Here is a 21,050-nt window from a genome sequence, read left to right on the forward strand (position 1 = left end):
ATACCTTGAAATACATTTTAAAAAGCTAAATTAATAAACTTTTCAATAACTGATGAGATTAGACCTTTTTGGTTTGTGTTTTAAATAACTCCTTGAACTGTATTCAGGAGAGGAGAAAACAAGAAACAGTTTGTGACTTTTCAGTCAGTATTTTAATTCAAATTTTCTTACCATTTACATGTGATTAATTTCCAGCATGACTCTGTGGGTTTCTGGGTGCATTCAAACAGATTAGGGTACCAAAGATTTGGAAGATGCACAGATGGTTTCCATGACAGCCAAACAGGGATGTGGTTTTAAAAAAAACCATTCCGTTTAAAAAAATACTCATGTAGTATTATGTTGCCAGGGCAACATAAAATGCTTGTGGTAAATGCATGACTGTAATAACTTGATACTCGTGATTTCAACTTGTGTTGTTCTTCTTTCTACAAATAACTTGGGCTGCTCTACAGTCCAAATAGAATTTGGGCTATTTTTGGATCCCAGCTTCACAACAAACGTCATTGCAGGGCATCATAAAGAGAAAGTAAACAAGTCCATCACAAGTCTAATTAATTATAGACTAATCCAATCTCATTTAGTCTTGTCAAAGCTGCAAACTTTGGATTCATCTGCCCTTCTCCTTCATTTCTACAGATTTGTTCTTTTAGACAGAGACTTAAGCTTCCTTCTGCTCTTTATTTTAAAACCACATCCTGAGATCTGTCAGCTAAAACTTTCCTGGATTTTATACAGTTACTGTATATGTTCATATATATATGTATATATATATATATATATATATATATATATATATATATATATATATATATATATATACATATATATATATATATATACATATATATATATATATACATATATATATATATATATATATATATATATACATATATATATATATATGTATATATATATATATATATATATATACATATATATATATATATGTATATATATATATATATATATATGTATATATATATATATATATATATATATATATATATATATATATATATATATATATATATATATATATATATATATATACATATATATATATATATGTATATATATATATATATATATATATGTATATATATATATGTATATATATATATATATATATATATATATATGTATATATATATATATATATATATATATATATATATATACATATATATATGTATATAGCAGGTTGCAACAGAGATATGGAGAGACTGGAAGAGTCACAGAAAGGCCTAGAAGTGGACGTCCTTTGGCCACATCCCATGCTGATGACCGCTACATTGTGAACACTGCCCTGAGAAAGCGGATGATGAATGCCACTCAACTCCAGGCACGTTTAAGAGAGGTGAGAGGCACCCAAGTGTCACGTCAGACCATCCGAAACCGTTTCCATCAGTGTGGTCTGCGTGCTAGACGACCTGCACGGGTACCTGACCACACCACCAGGCACAGGCATCATCGTCTTGCATGGGCCAGGGAGCATTTACGCTGGACGAGGAACCAGTGGGCCTCAGTGCTGTTCTCTGATGAAAGTCGATTCACACTGAGCAGAAATGATGGCCGGCAACGATGTTGGAGACGTCAGGGAGAGCGCTATGCATCAGCCACTGTTGTCACCAGGCGAGCTTTTGGTGGTGGCGGTGTTACAGTGTGGGCAGGGGTGTCCACTTGGTACAGAACTGCCCTACACTTTGTGAATGGTACAGTGACAAGCCCATACTACCTGAATAACATCATTAATCCAGTGATTGTGCCCCTACATGAACAGCACAGGCCTAATTTCATCTTCATGGACGACAATGCTCCTGCTCATCGAGGCCGCATCATCAGGGAACGGCTGTTGGAGACTGGTCTACCTCAAATGGAATGGCCTGCACTCTCTCCAGACCTGAATCCCATTGAAAACCTGTGGGATCAGCTGAGCCGTCGTGTAGAGGCTCGAGACCCTGCACCCCAGAACCTCAATGACCTGAGGGCTGCCCTTCAAGAAGAGTGGGATGCCATGCCTCAGCAGGCAATAAGTTGCCTTGTGAACAGCATGAGACGTCGTTGTCAAGCTGTAATTGATGCTCAAGGGCACATGACCAGATATTGAGACGTTCAAATTTTTTATTGTGGTGTAACTACCATTGTTGTTACCTTTTGTGTTGAATGAATTTTTTGAGATGAGGAAATCAGTAGTGCATCCTTCTACTTAAATGTCTTACTTTTATGATATTATATCACTGTAGCATGGACATATTGTGTGTGTGTGTGTGTGTGTGTGTGTGTGTGTGTCTCAATCATCCATCCATCCATTTTCCATCCATTTTCTACCACCCATCCAGGGTCGGGTCGCGGCAGCAGCCTAAGCAGGGAAGCCCAGATTTTCCTCTCCCCAGCCACATTTTCTGACTCTATATTGCCTGCAATTTGAACTTGATGTAAGTTAGGGCAAAACTATTATGATACACAGTAAGATTGAACCATTTTTATTGACAGACAAATTTTCCAACCGTTTGTACAATGCATATTTAAACTGCAACATGTCTGCTGCATTTCACTTATTTTGTTGAGTTTGTATTTATTACATTCAAGTTTTAATACTCTGATCACATTGTGAAAGTGTAGACATTTCAGTTTCCTGCATGGTGAAGCGTCTCTAAAATGTATGCCCTCTAATTACACCATAGTGCATGCATTATGAATTTGGTTTCATGTGCAATATTTTCCACAAAGTGCAATTAATAAATACTTAAACAAAGGGAGTGTGCAAAATGCTGGGCTCTGCTTCCTATTTGACACTTCTGGGCGGTAATAGTCAAAATGACTAAGATAAAATTCGTCAATATGCAAAGTCACTATCCACATTTTTTGCTCACCAAAAACAGTTAGCAGATGAAGTCTGTCAGAGCTCACAGAAGGTACCAGGCAGTAAATCCAGCAAGCATGGCCACCCAGGCAGCCAGGGCCACCTGGCAAGGTGGATGTTTGAGAAGCATCATGGCTAGCTGGAGTACATAGGTGGGATTCCCACTTGCAGCTGTGCAGAGAAAGATAATGGAACAATCTGAGATAGAGGTATGCAACCTATGCAGTTCTGTTTATTTATTTATATTGGTTACTGCTCCAAATAAACTTCAAATTACAGACTTCCACACTGGTAGAAACACACTTTCTGTTAGTCATAATTAACCATTTGGGAGAATTTCTAATTGTAGAATAAAATCACCAGTTCATCAACTAAATGTAGGTAATAAATATTATGTAGAACTGGTTTTTGTGGATCTGCTGTCCTAGTGTGTTCCATATCTAATACCATTTTTAAAAAAAATCTTTTTGTTGCAACAAAGTTTTTGTGAATGTGTGCATATCAACAGCAGAAAAGATCTTACCCATTTTAGCTGCATAGTAAGGACACTTGTTGATATCCCCTCCCTGCATGATCTCTGCATGACTGTGTCCTAATCCTACATCTTGGAATTCCTCTTTGATAGTCTTTCCAATTTCCTCCAGTTCCGAAAACACCTGATTGCAGAATACAAAAGAAATTTCTGTCAAACCTTGATGATCCTCACTAAAAACAAACTCTTAATGTTGTTCATTTGTTTTCTTTTTATGATCCTTTTTGTGTTCAGATACGCTCTTGTTCACCTACCATCATGTTGAAGCCAAAGGCCCGATTGGACTCATCCACAATCTTTGCTTTTGTCTCCATGTCCATCTCAAGCTCGTTCATCCTACTTCGGTAAAGTTGCTTGAAGCCCTTGTGACTGTGGATGCCCTCAAACTGATAGAAGTTCAAACCTTCTCCTGTTGAGGGAAGCTTGAGAGCCCTCTGGGCCACTTTCTTGAGGATCTGTCCACCTGAGAGATCACCCATGTAGCGGGTGTAGGAGTGGGCCACCAACAAAACCGGGTCCTTCTCCCCAACTTCGTGGATGCGGTCCACATAAGGCTTGGTGCCTTCTGAGAGGCTGATCTGTGAGAGAGCAAAGCTATGAATATTAGCAGGATTTCCACTTGTCACAACTTTAAATAAAAAAGATAATTCTGTTGGTGGACCTGTAAGAGGCAAGCAACAAATAAGGCTCCAGAGCAGAACAGGGGGTCCAAAGTCAGTCTTCAAGGGCCACAATCCGTTCAATCACTGTTCCAACACACCTGACTGTAATTAAATAGATGCAACAGCCTATGAAGTTCAACACAAAGATTAATAAATTACAATCAGGTGTGTTGGAGCAGGGACACATAAAAAATCTGTAGGATTTTTGGCCTTTGAGGACCAAAGCTTGACCCTCTTGCTCTAGAAAATCCCACTTATCTTAAGTTTCCCCTTGTTGCCTGAACATCCTTATATTTACTACTAACCTGGCTCTCCCAGTCCTCTCCATAAAAGTATTCCAGGTCCCGGGCAAGGGCCTCACGCCGGTGCAGCTCAGCAGGGAAATAGATTGGAGCAATGTGAGGATGGTCTTTATTCTTCTCAATCTCCTCCTCCATGGCTGAGTAGACAAAGTAAAGAGCTGCTGTGCCTCTCTGAAAACATATGAAGAGGGAGAAAAAATTAAAGTCAGACATAGATGTCATTCACAGCTAATTTAGATCATTTAATGATGCTGGTTGTCATGTACATAAACTAATAAAAGTTATTAGTGATGGACTGGCGAGCTGTTCAGGGTGTACCCTGCCTCTCGCCCAGAGACTGCTGGGATAGGCTCCAGCTTCCCCACAACCCTTCATCGGACTAAGCAATTAGGATACTGAATGAATTTCAGTAGGAACAGTGGATAGTGGGATGTCTACTATATGGCAAAACCAAATGGCTTTCAACACAAATAAAATTACAGATGGATCAAGAGTGATGAGAGCCATCTTTTCCCTTATCGTCTCATAGTACATTGTAATTAGTATGTGTGACAGAGGTGAAAAATCCTTTGGAATACAACCTTAAATAACTCCCTCTTGATGCGTCCTCTGAGGAAATCTTTGACGAACTGGCAGTTTTCTGCTTTGTCATGAGACTCTTTGGTGCCCTCAGCTAACATTTCGGAAATGTCACTTGGACTTGGTAGAGCCAAAACAACAACAACAGAAAGGGAAGGTGAGGGGAGCAGACGTTAACAATGTAAATCATTGTGACAGTACGCTGATCTCTGAAAAATCCACGAATCATAACTTTTTTTATACCTCAGATCTTCATCATCATTGTCCACAATAATCCTAGCCCCTCCTTTGTTCACACCATTTGATTTGGACTCTGACATCACTTTGGTTTCCATCTTCCTGGTTGTCTAACAGTGCTTTCACCTTTAAGGGTGGAAAACATAAATAAAGGCTCATTATTTAAGTGCAATATGAAATAAGTAATATATGACTATGACTTCTTCATTGTCACATATATTATACTACATATTTGTGGGACGCGCATGTTTTTTTTAATTTTAATTTTTTATTTTTTAATCACAAGTGTCTTTACTGGGCTACAAATATTTAATTTTTAATAAATGCATAAATAGAACATAATTATGAGCCGGTATTATTGACACGAACAAATATAATGTTAAGTTACAACAATGCACTAACAAGATATCTATATTGCATATATTTAGCAAAATACTGCAGAGAAAACCGCGTTGACATTTGAGGGGACAATTACAAAACTGACACTGCGCGTCATCCCTAATATAAGTAGCGAATATAGTTACAGTTGCGTTACTATGATGACCCTTTAAATTTTCTGTCTTTGTCTCTGTACATGCAGTAAGTTATGAACTCTTTTCTTCACAATTTTGGGGCAAATGACAAAGAAAAAAAGGTTTGTTTACCTCTTTAAACCGTTGCCTGCATAGCATGTCCCAAAACAGCTGAGCACCACGTAAAGCGGGAGGGGCTCCATCACAAAGGACCAATCAAATAAGACGCTAAGACGACGTGTAACATGATTGGTTAAAGCTCAAGCTGTGAACCAATCATATGTCTCATTATTGAAACGAGTCCCCCCCCCCCCCCCCCCCCCCCCCTTTCCCTTTTGATCACCAGGAGGCTTAAACATTGTAAATTCTTCAGACTGACTGGTGTAGAATTGATGTGGCTTTTATTCACTTCCTGGTGTTTATTATATTATAAGGAGACGTAAACTTGGTTATATGTTGTAGTTTATCATTTTGACCACCAGGTGTCACTAGACACCTTGGATGGCATCCCCACACGCTCAGTTTGACCAGTAACAATGTGGAGAGACAGCGCAATTAACTTTCCCATTTAATAAATAAGCTATTAATATCAATAACTGCTGTCTTACAAATTTACAAAAAGACAAATATTGATTAAACATATCTGACTGAATGTTATGCCCTACAACAATAAAAAAATAAGAATTTTTATTGTTGTAGGGCATAACATTCAGTCAGATATATTTAATCAATATTTGTCTTTTGTAAATTTGTAAGACAGCAGCAATTGACCTTTCACCTCCAGTAAGCTACCATAACTGTGCCTCTTCATTACAATGGCACAGATGCAAACAAATAAACGCAAGTCTAGCTCTGAAAACAACTGACAATACACAGGAAATGTATGGTTTACATGTCACTGTCATATTTTTTGTGCATGTATCCCTCTGTTTACATCACCGTACTGCTAATCTACACATGTATTCAGCCTTAAACATCCCCCTGTTAGAGACTGTTTTTGTGTAACTATAGTCACACCCTGGATAAAAAAAAAAAAAAAAAAACAGTTCACCTATGGGGTCCCTGAAGAACACTTGAGAACAGAAACAAAGGAACCTTTTTCCTCTGCTAAAGTATTTAAAGGGATTCTGGCAGCTCCAAGTGTTTCTTTCATGTCTTGAGGCTCAGAGAGCTCTGCTCAACTGGAGGAAAATCCCACTTCTTCTTGTTGCTGTCCTTCTTCGAAACCTCAAGCTCTGAGCGTCACACCTTTGTTTGTTTCTGTCATTGTTAATAGCTGGAACGAGCTTCCTGTGATCAACAATATTACATTGACCTCGGCTCCTTCGCTGCATGAATGATTTTGCCTTTATATTCAATATAACTTCCTGTGTTTATGAATATTTTGGCTGCTTTTCTCTGATTCATTACTCATTAACAATATATAGGAAGGTGTAAACAACTTTTAGAACGAATGTGTAATACTCTTAGGCATGCCACATTGCCAGAAGGCTATTTTTCACAGTACAACCTGGACATTGAATCACTCCCTGTGAGTGTTCAGCTAAGGCCACTGCTCCCCGGGGTTCTTGATGCTGTTGTGATCAACTGTCTAGCAATGCCAAATTCTGTTAATCACGCGTGTATGATGGGTAGTTTGTTCTCTTGTATTGTTTACCACATTCCAGTTTGTTTTTGCAGAGTATTTTTATTTTAATTATCCAGAGAGGAAACCTTCCTTGCTGTGAGGGATTTCCTCTTATTTTTAATCATGAAACGATTCTGGCTAAATTAATCAGAGTAGGATGCCTTTGGGCTTGGGTCAGACTACTTGAGGACACCAGCAGCAGTGTGGACTCTTTATATAAAATTATTTTATTATCAGTTATAGTGGACTATGCTCTACTGCTTGGTAGTAGCCAATCAATCTTCAATCTGCATTGCTTTTTTTCCTCAATGGTTGGACATTAAATAAACAATACATCTCTCTATTATTGTTCCTTTTCACTTGAAACAAATCTGAAGCAGCGTTTTGAAAACATAAAACGTGGTGAATCAGACATGTTTTCATTGACTGGTTTAAAGGAGGCTGCATGGTGGTATGGTGGTCAGCACTGTGGAAGATGGAGTACTTGGAGAGAATCCACTGCATTTCAAAAACACGCCAACTCCCCAAAGAAAGGCCTCAAAAGTGTTTCAAACTTTATTGCTGAGACAGCCACAGTAACGCTGTGCAACCCTCAGTGGGCATTCACAAAATAAAAACTGACAAACGCTTGTTTAGGAATAATTTTAATGTCAGACTAGCCTGTCATATAAATTTCTTGTCAGAAACTGCAGCGTAGTCTCAGTATTTTAATTATCCCCCCTATGGTAAATAAAGTTGTCCTCAAACTACCTCAAGAGTGCACATAAACTATTGTGCTCTTGAGGAAGCTTGTTTTTCAATTGAAACCCAAATTAAAGTATCAAAGACTTATCTACTTGACACTAACAAAAAGAAGCTTAACAAACATTTTTGTGTACAGCTGTACAACTGTACAACAAAAAGGAAAACATTGTTCATGTTTTGATTAATCCAAGTTGAATATATAGCTAAAAATGAGCAGTTTTATTGGGAGATACAGTAACAATCCAGCAAATTCTACATGTACTATTTTATTGAATGGAAAAACCGGCTGGACATTTCTTGTTGCTTGTAGTCCGTGAGCCAAACATTTTTTTTTCATTTCACAACTTTAGCCTCACTGTAGTGCAAAGACAATAATGTTTTACTTATATTTTATGTCTAACTTGTGTGTATTCAAAATACTCCTTAAATGAAAGTCTGTTATCCCTGTTAAGCAACTTCTGCTGAGGAGGACATCAGTCTCTCTGCACATCATGACTCATTTATTTTGCACTCACATGTTTGTGAACAGATGTTGCAAAAAATTGTATGTAACGTATCAGAAATAAAGTTTGATATTTATATATCGCCAGACATAAATAAATGTACTTAATCTAATAGATCCCAGTAGAGTTGTTTCTTACATCCTGAGGGAAGGAACAAATGCCTGGCAGCTACTGGCTGTACTTTTCTGATTTACAGTCACAGAGAGGGAAAAGCTTTGCTTCTTTGGTGGGTTTCAGGAATGGGGGCACGAACCTTGGTTCCATAAATCCTGGTGGCTGTGGTGGCCAGCAGAGAGTGTGTTTAACCCTGGATCAGGTTTATAATTGGAAACACACCTCCCTGTATTCACTTGCAGGAAACAACCCAGGCCTCCGTGTATGTGCGAGGCAGCGGACTAACAAAGAGAGGAAAGTTTACACATGGGGCAGGCATGCGATGTGATCACAGTTTGTTATTTGAGTGCTGTGATCACCTCGTTAGAATGTGCAGGTGGATGGAGGGCAGGATGGAGAGAGCCTATGAGACAAGGCACTGAGATGAGTGAAGGATATCTTTCTTAGGCCGTATTTGCAGTCAGACAGTAAACCATAAGGACAAACTCCAAACAAAGGTCACTTCCTAGTCATTAAAAACAACTGGCTCTGACTTATGAAATACATTACACACACAGTGACATTTACATGATATGTTTAATCACTAGTTCATTGTTTAAGAAATGAGGATCAGAATATTTACAACTATTCAAGTGTTTTTGCTAGTGTTAAGTAGTGAGTATAAAATGAGCATTAATTGAAATGACATATTTTATACCTCTGCTGTCACTAAACAGTTTGAAAAGTTCTGAAAATCTTTTTTTGTCACTTGGCAAATTCCGATCATAAGGATCTTGATCTGCTCCAGGATATTTTTTTAACCCTCTGATATTTAGAAATCACCTGTATGTCTTCATCCACATAGTTACATCATTAGAAAAAAATTTAATTAGTGTAATATCCAAATAATAAAGTGATAGCATTGATTATTAAATCTTTTTTTTTATTTTATTTTATTTTTTTATTGCTTAAGTTTTCTCAAAGCACAAAAATGCAGTAATACCCAAATAATTATGAAGGATCTTGGAGACTTTGTTGTGTAGGCTGTGGACCAGTGGAGCTAGTTCGTGCTGGGAAATCCAAACAACATGTAAATGGATGAAATTGATAAATGTCTTTTTTTCTTTTGTCAATGAGTCATTTTGGATGTCATTTTAATTTTGATGCCAATGACTAAATAAAAGAAGGAAAAATGGAAGAAAGAACACAACAGTTGTAACAACAAATTAAGTTAATTTGCAACAAGTCAGTAACTAAAAGCACAAAAGAACATGCCTGAGAGCCTGGTAAAAAAAAAACAAAAAAAAACACTAAAGACAATGTTGAAACATTATTAAATTGAAAAACAAAAATTCTCAAAGAATTTGAAGATTACATTTATGGTTGAGAATATACTACACTGAAAGTGTCACAAAATATAAAGAATACAACAGAAACCCTCTTTGTCTTTTGGCCAATGAATGATTTTTTTTTATCCAATAAAATAAATAAATAATAATATCCAGTAAAAAAAATAAAAAAAATAAAAGAAATTAAATTAAATTAAATGCAAACACAATAAATAGTCATGACAGAAAACCATAATTGCACATAATGTTCTGGAATTAAAATATTTATTCTTCTTATATTCTCCTTTATGGAGCAGTATCAAGAAATGCAACTGCTGCCCAGACACTCAAATCACCATCAAAGTTTGAGCAGAGCAGAAGAGGTCCTCTGACATGCAGGTCCCAAATTAAAAAGAAAAAAAATTCATTTTGAATTATTCATGTTTTGGAACATATCTAGATGTCTTTCTGACGTTATTTTGACATTATTAAAGGGTTATTTTTTTCTATAAACATCGTGTAAAACATAGTCCTCCACATATAATAACTGCATGACTTTGTAGTGAAGGAGGACAGGTGCCCAACTGTGCTGCATGTGGTCCTGACTTGTCTTCCACTAAACACATCTGGAGTATTTAAAAATATAAATGACAAATGGGTCCTGGATAATCTGGGCAGGAACATTCTACTTCAAGCATGGCATTTAAAATAAATTTAAAAGCTTTTAGAAGATGAACTGATGAGGCACAAAAGTGAACACACACTTTCCAAAATTTGCTGAAATCCACAATTTTTTTTTTTTTTTAACTTTATGGGGAATTTTCAAAATACAAATCGATCATTGAAAAGCCATTAGACAGAGACTGAAGAGAGGTGCACGAGCAAAACAAACAAACAAAAAAAACAGTCCTTGTTGTCTTGTTGTCATGGATCGCATATGAAAGATGGACAGAGCCTCCGGCGGTTAAAAGTGAAGCCTGTGCATAAAAACTGCAGTTCCCCCTTCATCCGCTAGGAGCTGGCTTCAAAATAGAGTGAATCCCCATAGACTCCCATGTTAAAAAGACCAAGTTCACAGCAGAAATAAACATGTTTACAGCCTGGTTCATGAAATCCATTTCCAGTGTAATAGGTCCGGTTTACCTTCATGACAACTGTGGGGGGGAGTGAATTTTTTTCTAACTTGCCCGTTTAAAAGCAATTTAATCTTGAAATTCGGCATATTTAGGGGCGTGTCCTTTTGATTGACAGGTACTCGATCTCCTGCTTCAAGTAAGAAGAATGTAGAGAAACTGCGTTTTTTAGCCAATTAACAACGTGACTTAGCTTTAGCCCGCTTACCTCCGTTAGCTCCTGTTATCTCTGGGTTTGCTCGGTAAGAACTTAGCTGCAGAGTTCACTCGATGTCAATCATCCTGACAGCCCCCCTCTCAGCTCCACCTCTTTTCCCATTTTTTTTTTTTTTTCCAGGCGAGACGACACTGAGCTTCAATTCAGCTCTTCAGGAACCTATGGGTGACGTCATGGAGGCTCCGTCCATCTTTCTATAAACAGTCTATGCTTTTTGTCTTTTTTTTTTTTTTTTTTTAAGCAAAACCAGTGCTTTACATAAAACTGACAAATCCCTTACCTAATATGTAATCTCCTCCAGTCAGCTGCTCATGTGGTTGTTTCCTTTCTAAACTAAAGCCAAGACAGTAAGCAGAGCTTCTGGAAACAGAGTGCAGAGTTTATATTTGTTCTCTAAAGTCTATGAAAAAGTAGTTTGGAAGCCATATTGTCTGACACGCTTCACGCCATCTTATTTTTCATCAGTTGTTTTTATGAAGCGTTGCGTCCCACCACCCTGGCAACGCAGGCCAAGGCCAGATAAAGCGCTCGCTGGAGGAATTTGTATAAAAACAAAAAGAGATAGAGATTCACCAGTTCAGTCCATGTTTTTTCCACTAATAGTAGGAGGGATGTGTTGTGGGGTAACACAGGGTGAGGCTGGGGGAGTCTGACAATGGACAATGGTAAGCCACATCACAACATCCATTGTGTAACAGTGAAATGTCTCCTAGTTTAATTCGCAGAGTCCAAATATTCTCTTCTTTGAGCAGGACCCAAGACTGATTTTTTTTTTTTTATACGAACAGCACAGCATTCTTTCACCAGAGAATCCACAATAACAACAAAAAAGTTCTATTTTTGGTGTCTTTAATATCTTGATTCTTTCAAAGGAAAATGGAAAATGTGTGCAGGGCACAAGATACTCAACCCTGTTTGGATGTAGTACTTAAATGGCCTATGATTGGATGTGTGCTCCATTTGTCCTTATAAGGTTAATGTGCTTCAAATACATTCATTTAAGGACTTGTTTAAAATAGGGTATCGCAGTCAGCAAAGCAAAGTTCATGGGTTAACATGGACTCTTAAACGTTTGGACACTTGTTAGGAACTTCCCATCATTGGGCTGAATCTTTATCGCACAATTTCCCTTGCTGAAAAAACACACTGAAGCCAGCATGCAGGACCCGTTCTCACACCCGACCTACAGAGAAAAGCCTGGTGGGCCACACTGTGCATTTGAATTCTTTGAAAACTATGCCTCACCCAGTGGGGGGTTCCTGCTGAAAGGAGCAGAGCGTCTCAAACTCGGCCTTAGAGACTAATACAGGGTGAAAAAAGACTGCACTGCTTCCAATCATTATATTCCCCAGTGTTCCCAGTGGCAATCCCAGTTTAGTTCTACATTCAAATAGCCTGCTTCTTAATTAGGAAGGTGTCAGATGGGCATTGAAGTGACCTGTTGGTTGTTTAACTGTGTTTACTTTGGCCACGCTCATCAGACTGACAGTCTCCACTTTAGAGCTGGGGGGGATTTCCTCAAGGTTAATCTCATTAATAATGAACAATGCCACAGTGCTGTACGAGGGAAGCAGGTAAGGAGGGTTTGAGGGTGGAATGGAGAGCCGGGTGCCCTCTGGGTGCTGAGCGATGTAATCTAATCAGTTATTGTAGCCCTGCCACTCATGGCTTTAATTACTTAGCTTGAATAGAGCACAATGTGCAACAGAGGAAGTCCATGTTTTGATGTATATCAATGGTTGGCAGGTTTATTGCTTAATTGTACCGTTATCAGCAGCTCCATTGTGAAAACTGCTGTTCATGAGATGCTGTACACAGTAGGAAGTGTATATACAGTAAAAATAGGCTGACCTATCCAAGATGCAGAAAAGGTCATAAAGTGCTTGTAATATTTAAGTCAAGTGGGATGTTATCACAAATGATCTGAAATGATCTGATAATTTTGATTGAGTTCAAACATAATATTTGAGACTTTATTTACATTAATGTGGGGATTAAAAATCAGCTTATATGGTTTCTCTGTTTTTTTTTCTGAGTAAAGATAAAATCTATTGATTAAAAAAAAAAAAAAAAAAAAAAGGCATTACTTGAGCCGTTATAATACATGTATAAATGCTGTTTAAAAAGATGTAAAAAGTCAGTATAAACCCTTTAGACAACACTATATTTATTTTGGTACTATTATATATACATTGCTACACACTGTTAACCCGTGCTGTGTGAGTAAGTGGATGTTAAAACAGTTGATTTGTCATGCTTGGACATTTTGTGTCCATCATGAAGAGCAACTGTTAATTATTGGTAACAACTAAACTACAAGCAAGCAGTTTTGAAAGTAATAATGCTGTTTTTTTCGGTAAGGACATGTAGAATTTAACAAGACTGAACATCTTTTAAACTAGTTTATATAACTCACCTGAGTATGTTTTTATACAGGTGATTAGTCATGTTATTAATCTAATTTCTGGAACTTTTCATTTATTTTTTCAAGATGCTGACAGGATTTTCTGAATAATAAATGACAGAAATCCTTTCTTTGTCTGCAATAAATAAAAACATGCATGAAACAAGAATTTTTAATACATCATCTCCAACCTTTTAGAAAATTTATTATACAAAAATAAAGTAGTTATTTATTGTGTGTGTATACTTATTAATCTACTTTAAAAATCAATATAAAAATTGATTTGATGATATTTCAGAACAGAGAAAGATCTTACTTGGCAAACCAACAACTTGGTTTTTTATTAACAAAGTGTGATGTCAGATTAATTGAGATTTCCTTCCTGCAGCTTTCGCTGAAATCCTTCATACAAGCACAGCCTGACTACTCAGCTCTGGTATCATTGCTGGACATTCCTTGCGCGCTACTACTGTCTCTGTCAACATGTATGGCAGTATTCCAGAGTTTGCTTTCATACAAAGCCCTAATTGCATCCACATCCTGCAAAACACTGTCTCCAGCACAACAACAGTGGGTCTTCTTTTTACTACAGCCCTTCTGACCCATACTAAATTCTGAGTGTTGCCCAATCTTGTCATAGCACCCCCCCCCCCAAAAAAAAAACAAAAAAACAAAAAAAACAAAAAACAAAAAACAAACAAACAAACAAGAAAAACTCAACAGACGTGTTATAAATGCAACAAGCCTAAGGTCACAGCTAATAACTAGATGTACTGATCAGTTTTTGACAAGTTCCAATGGCTAAATTATTGCTATTTCAAGTTATTCTCACTTTTTTTTTTTTGTATTGGTTTTTGACATAGAATTATCCATGGTGTCATACAATTGTATTGAAACCCTCAAGGTCAACACTAGAATTCAATTCAATTCAATTCAGTTCAATTCAACTTTATTTATATAGCGTCAAATCACGGCAATGCCATCTCAAGACGCTTTCCAGACAGAGGGGAAAACATAATGAAGGCCAATTCATAACAGCCTATATAAGGAAACCAACAGATTGAGTTGAGTCCAACTCAATCTCCCATCCTGAGCAAGCACACTGGCAACAGTGGGAAGGAAAAAACTCCCTTTTAACAGGAAGGAAACCTCCGGCAGAACCCGGCTCAGGACAGGCAGCCATCTGCCTCTGCTGTGTGGGGGGAAGAGGACAGAAAGACAACAGACAACAGGAACTGCTACTCCCGGCCAGGGAGACCTGCTGAGACAGGAGACATACATGTTAATGATGCAACACTGTTATGGGGGGGGGGGGGTAAAAGAAAGAGATAAAGAGAAAAAGAAAGAAGCTCAGTGTATCAGGAAATGTCCCTCAGCAGTCTAAACCTATAGCAGCATAACTAAGGGATGCTAACCATCCCTAGCTATAGGACTTATCAAAAAGATAAGTCTTCAGCCTAGTCTTAAAGGTGGGGAGGGTGTCTGCTTCCCTAACACTAACTGGGAGCTTATTCCATAAGAGAGGGGCCTGATAACCAAAGGCTCTGCCTCCTGCTCGGCTCTTTGAGACTCTAGGAACCACAAGTAAGCCTGCAGTCTGCGAACGAAGTACTCTACTTGGTATATAAGGAACAATGAGGTCTTTGATATATAGTGGTGCCTGGTTGTGGAGGGCTTTATATGTAAGGAGAAGGATTTTAAATTCTATTCTAGATTCAACAGGCAGCCAATGAAGAGAGGCTAAAACTGGAGAAATATGATCTCTCATGCTGGTTCTGGTCAAGACTCTGGCTGCAGAATTCTGGATCAGCTGAAGGCTTTTCAGGGCATATTTAGGACAGCCCAGTAATAGAGAGTTACAGTAATCTAGTCTCGAAGTAACAAAAGCGTGAACCAGTTTTTCTGCATCACTCCGAGACAGAATGTCCCTAATTTTGGCTATATTACGTAAATGAAAGAAGGCTGTTTTAGTAACCTGCTTAATATGTGGGCCAAAGGACAGGTCAGGGTCAAATATTACTCCAAGGTTTCTCACTGTAGCACTGGAAGCTAAAGTAATGCCATCCAGGTTCATTACAAAACCGGAAAATTTAGCTCTGAGTTTTTCAGATCCAACGAGAATTACTTCAGTCTTATCTGAGTTTAAGAGGAGAAAATTTCTAGACATCCAAGTCTTTATGTCTATGAGACAATTTTGTAGCCTATTGGGCTGATTTGTTTCATCTGGTTTAAAGGATAAGTATAATTGAGTATCATCTGCATAACAATGAAAGTTTATTCCATGCTGTCTAATAATTTTGCCTAAAGGGAGCATATATAGCGTGAAGAGTATTGGTCCAAGTACAGAACCTTGAGGAACTCCATGACTTACTGTAGTTTGGGAGGAGGACTTGTCATTTACATGAACGAACTGAAGTCTATCAGATAAATATGATTTAAACCAGCTTAACGCTGTACCTGTAATTCCAACCACCTGTTCTAGTCTTTGTAACAGAATGTTATGATCGACTGTATCAAATGCAGCACTAAGATCAAGCAAGATAAGTATGGACACAAGTCCTTTGTCTGAGGCCATAAGAAGGTCATTAGTAACTTTCACCAATGCTGTCTCAGTACTATGATGAGCTCTAAATCCTGACTGAAACTCCTCGCATAAATTATTTCTGCTCAGGTGGGCATGTAGCTGAGCTGAAACTATTTTCTCCAGAATTTTGGACATAAACGGGAGGTTAGATATAGGTCTATAATTTGCTATCACCTCTGGATCCAGAGATTGCTTTTTAAGTAAAGGTTTGATTACAGCAGTTTTAAATGATTGTGGTACATATCCTGTCACTAAAGACATATTGATAAGATTTAGTAGTGATGTATTAATTAAAGGGAAAATGTCCTTAAAGAGGCTTGTTGGGAGAGGGTCTAAGATACAGGTGGATGGTTTAGATTAAGCTATTATTTTAGTTAATTCAGAGGGTTGGACAGGACAGAAACTATTTAGACACAAGTCAGATCCTGGTTCTAAGGATGCTTCGGAGACCACAACAGGCTCAACATTATAGGTAGAAGGAAGAGTATTGTGAATTTGATCTCTAATAGTGTCAATTTTATTCCTGAAAAAATACATGAAATCATCACAGCTAAGTGAGAAAGGAAACAGAAACAGAATATGAGATGAAGACAAACAGACAGACCAACCAACGCCACTGTAAACTCAACCTCTGCCTTGGCGAACTGATCAACAGATTTAACAGTGCATGAGTGACACAACATGATGTGAAAACTTAACTCAGTTGTAATGGGGGATTGATGTATTATAAAATGAAAAGAATGTCTCTGTTTACAAAGCATCATTCAGATATTACAGCAAATCGTACAACAATGGGGATACGGTGATCATGAAAGCTGCTTGCATGACAGTGTCTTTTTAGGAGTAAGGGGGAAATATGTATGCTCTTAAAGCTGGGGTAGGTAATCTTGCTTTGTTCTGTCGTTTAAAATCAATTTATTTTATGACTGAATATTCCAGTTATTCTTTAAATATACTGTTTTTGAAGAACTACCACAGATCATAGTTTCCATTTTTCCTTACATACTTTATGTAAAAGAAAATTTTTCATCTTTCTACATCAAGTTTAAAGAGGCGTGGCAATGGCTCAGGTGATAGAGCTGGTTGTCCTGTGATCCGGCAACCTTCAAATATTCTTCAAGTATTCTCTGTGGGCTGGATAAGTGCAGCGGGTGGTTTCAGGTAGGGCATCTGGTTTAAAACATGTCCCAAAGTCCAACAGTGTTAGTGTGGCTTCCGTACCGGCTCGATTTGCTGTGGTGACCCCTTCAGGGGGAAAAGCCAAAAGGGGAACAATAATTAAGTTTACACACATGGTCAAAAAAGCCCCGTTCATGCAAGTCTGATTTAAATGAATAAAAATAATTTGTTTCAAGTCATTACTTGAGCATTTAGTTGGACTAAAAACTTTTGTAAGTACTACATGTAACTTTTTCATTTGTCTTTTTTTTTCTTTTATACAGCTTTTGAACTAAACTGTGTCTGGTGTTTAACAGCAGTAAACTGGTGAAGATGACCAAACTAAATGACCAAGAAAAAAAAAACAAAACCTTTGATAACAGACAAAAGTGTTAAAAAAAAAAAAATCAGTATACCTATGAGGGTATCATGTTTCTATCTCTGCTGGAGCTGATAAATACCTGTGACTAGTGAAGAGTCCTTTGACCTCAGAATTAATGCCAATTGTACCCTTTCCCACTGAAGACAAAAGCCAGATGTTAGTGGGTGTTGCCAGGTTTTTTTCTTTAGTGTCAAAGAGGCTCAAAAGTAATCCTACAAGCACCATGTCAGTGATTCAATGAGCCTGCATTGTTTGCTTTAAGGTAAATGCTGGCATTCTCACACTGACAATGCCAACATGCTGATGATCATCAGGCGTGTTTGCTATGTGTTAGCATGCTAACAAGATTAGGCAAAAAGAGATGAGACAGATGGAGATGACACTGGATCTCCCGTCAGCCAGCAAAAAGTTTTATTGTTGTGGCCGCTGACAGCAGATGGTTCAAGTTAGAGAAAGCTTGTTGCTTATTTCAATACAGAAAAGTGCACGCTGTCTGGAACACATCTATTAACATTCAAATAAAAACCACAGTCTGTCCAAGTGAGGTTTTTCTCTTGCCTTTGCCTAAACACAGACGGAGTGCAAACCACAGAGCCTTTCAAACCACAGAAAGTTGAGTTGTGATAGTTGTTTTGTCCCTGCTGCTTCCCAGGCTAATTAAAGACTGATTTGTCTACTCAGAGAGTGAGTTGAGTTACAGGGAAGTAGGTTGGGATAAATATATACATACATGAGTGTGTTAGGTATACACTACCAGCAGAATAGGCCATTCAACCATATGTTGGGTGTTTGTCCAGTTCTCTGCCTGTGTTAAATGTTCTGCAAGCAGGGCATGAATGGTCATGGTGCACTATCACCTTTTAAAGAATAAAAAAACCTCATTAAAAAGTCATTAGTCTTGACTGGTCTTTATAATTTACAACAGCAACATAAACAGGCTCTTTGGAGACACTTGCACTATGAATTGAGGAGCGCCATATGCCTGCAAACAAACTGAAATGCAGATTTGGTGAAGTGTGATGTAATATGTTGAAAGGAATACCAACATATTTGGACGAAAAGCAGAAATCACTAAAAAAAAAAGTGGCCAATAGTAAAGAAAAATATTCGAAGAAAAGAGCAGCTGTGTGGTGTGTTTGCCCTGAAAGTGTTTTCAGTGAGGCTTGTGTGCAAAAATCATGATATATGTAATTACTACATTTCTTTAACAAAAACATGCACACACATTGTTTGTATGTGTGTGTGATCATTTGGCAGCCAAAAACGCTGCATTTCTGAACAAAAGACAAAAATAATGTAAGCAAAGATTGAAAAGAAGATTAAGCAAAAAAAGCTCAGATAAATCACCGTACTGCATGCAGGGCCAAAGCGTATGGTCTCCTGTCACAGGCCTTTCAAATTAATAGTTCAGGAAGCCAAGTCAGATATTAAATTATGTTAACAAGACAAGATTAATTGCTTCATTATTTCTGAATCTAACAGGACCATTTTTTAAACATGTTCCTTTGGTTGACATGCTATTTAATAGAAATACAAAAACAACAAAAGTGCAGGGATAATTGCAGAATATACTGTGTATGACACATGATATGAAAATTCAGAATAGTGTGTGTTTGCAGTTTGGAGATTTATCTGGAACTTCAGCTGAAAATTTCACAACTAATTTCATGTTTCACTTCAAGTAATAATATGTTGCCTTTTCTGGGTTTATGCTTGATTACTTGAATTACAACATATGAAGTACTTTAAGCTTTTCTTTTCACTTTTACCAGCCACTCCATGCGTCTCCAAAGTAGGGACTAAATGTAGATATAAAACTTTAAAATATAACTTTGGCAAATATGCTATGAGGTCAACATGCCAATTTACTGTGTATTATAGTAAAAGAAGAAAAAAGTCAAGTCATCCAAAGTCCTATATTTATCACACTTAAATGTAAATATAATACATATTGTTGTTTATGTATAAGTAATCTGAGAAATTCAAGTTTAAAATATCACAAGCACAAACTTAACTTGCTGTCCCATGAACTTAGAACAGTCATGTTCAGTGAAACAGACTGTCTACACTGCAGCTTTTGTTTCTGAGTCCCTCAGGAGCAACTACACCCTGTTGTTAATGCAAAACCACTTTCTTTAAACAAAGGCTGCAATCCACCAAAAGCAGACAAACCATGTTCAAATCCACGTTCATGTTAACACAGCTGAGATGCTGATGAGGAGTTCAACTGCTGGAAATTGAATCAGTGTTTCATGAGAAACTGGGTTTGTTCTTCTGACAGTGTGCAACACATACAAACTGTGTTATTGTATGTTTCTCCTCACATATAATGAGTGGCCATGTAAGTGATTCATCATCATTTTGACAAGAAGTCAAGTGAGATCTGGGCTTTTTTCTGATTAAGCTGATGTAAACTGCCCTGAGGTTCATCAGTGGGGGGCAGACGGGCTTCAGAAAAAGCTGCTGCTCTCTGTCACTGTCAAGTGAGATGGGAGTGTGTTTGTTATGTTCAAAACATGGAAAATATTTCAGTCTAACGCATTATAATGGCAATATTCAAATTGAAGTTATTAGTCTATAGATGATACACAACCTTTCATGAATGGAGCTTTTACTTTGCTCTCAGCACTTTTTCAACTTGTTGATCATAAACAACTTGTTTAATAAAAGCTGTTATTAATAATAAAGATAATAATTGGAATCTGTGCATATTGGATCAGGAATTGCACTCGGATCCTTTCATGAATAGGAGGCACTGCTGCGTGAGATTAACAGGAGATTACTAATGTCATAGTAAAAACAAACAGCTTTATCATGACTGGAATCTAACCCTGACACTTTGCCTCTGTTTGGTCAAACTGGTGGCTGTGAATAGTGGAATCGCAGGCTTTAGGTTAGGCTCAGTGCGTTTCCTTTATTCATCAGCTCCAGATGGCAAAAGCCATTAGTTAAGAACTTGATCTCAGCTGGAAAATGGTGGATTTCATGGCTAAAGCCCAGACCTTGTGTGACTTCACTACTTGCAGTTAATGACAATGCAACGCAGATGCCTTTTGACCCATGTCTAATGGTCAGGTATTGACAATAGAACATATATATTCCCTGCAGTGTTTGTAAGTGTGTTATTAAATACTTAGAGCTGTCTTTAAAGCCACACCAAATATAAACAGGAAAAAAATCTAAA

General features: G+C 37.6%; 1 protein-coding gene across 2 annotated transcripts; it reads right to left on the reverse strand.

Moving 5' to 3' along the window:
- Positions 1 to 2,493: 2,493 nt before the first annotated feature.
- hmox2a (heme oxygenase 2a) lies at positions 2,494 to 5,872 on the reverse strand. 2 transcript variants are annotated; one of them, XM_079238163.1, is made up of 7 exons: positions 5,826 to 5,872; positions 5,188 to 5,307; positions 4,947 to 5,064; positions 4,369 to 4,536; positions 3,656 to 3,979; positions 3,393 to 3,525; positions 2,494 to 3,040 (listed from the first exon to the last, which is right to left on the reverse strand). In XM_079238163.1, exons 2-7 carry the CDS (start codon positions 5,277 to 5,279, stop codon positions 2,913 to 2,915), a joined length of 963 nt encoding a protein of 320 aa, XP_079094289.1. In that variant the 5' UTR covers positions 5,280 to 5,307; positions 5,826 to 5,872; the 3' UTR covers positions 2,494 to 2,912. The 2 variants fall into 2 exon arrangements, with proteins under 2 accessions (XP_079094289.1, XP_079094290.1); XM_079238164.1 differs by lacking the exons at positions 4,947 to 5,064; positions 5,188 to 5,307 and having other exon boundaries at positions 5,826 to 5,863.
- Positions 5,873 to 21,050: the final 15,178 nt, after the last annotated feature.

This window comes from Telmatherina bonti (assembly GCF_933228915.1).
Source record: "Telmatherina bonti genome assembly, chromosome: 3".
Lineage (NCBI taxonomy): Eukaryota > Metazoa > Chordata > Actinopteri > Atheriniformes > Telmatherinidae > Telmatherina > Telmatherina bonti.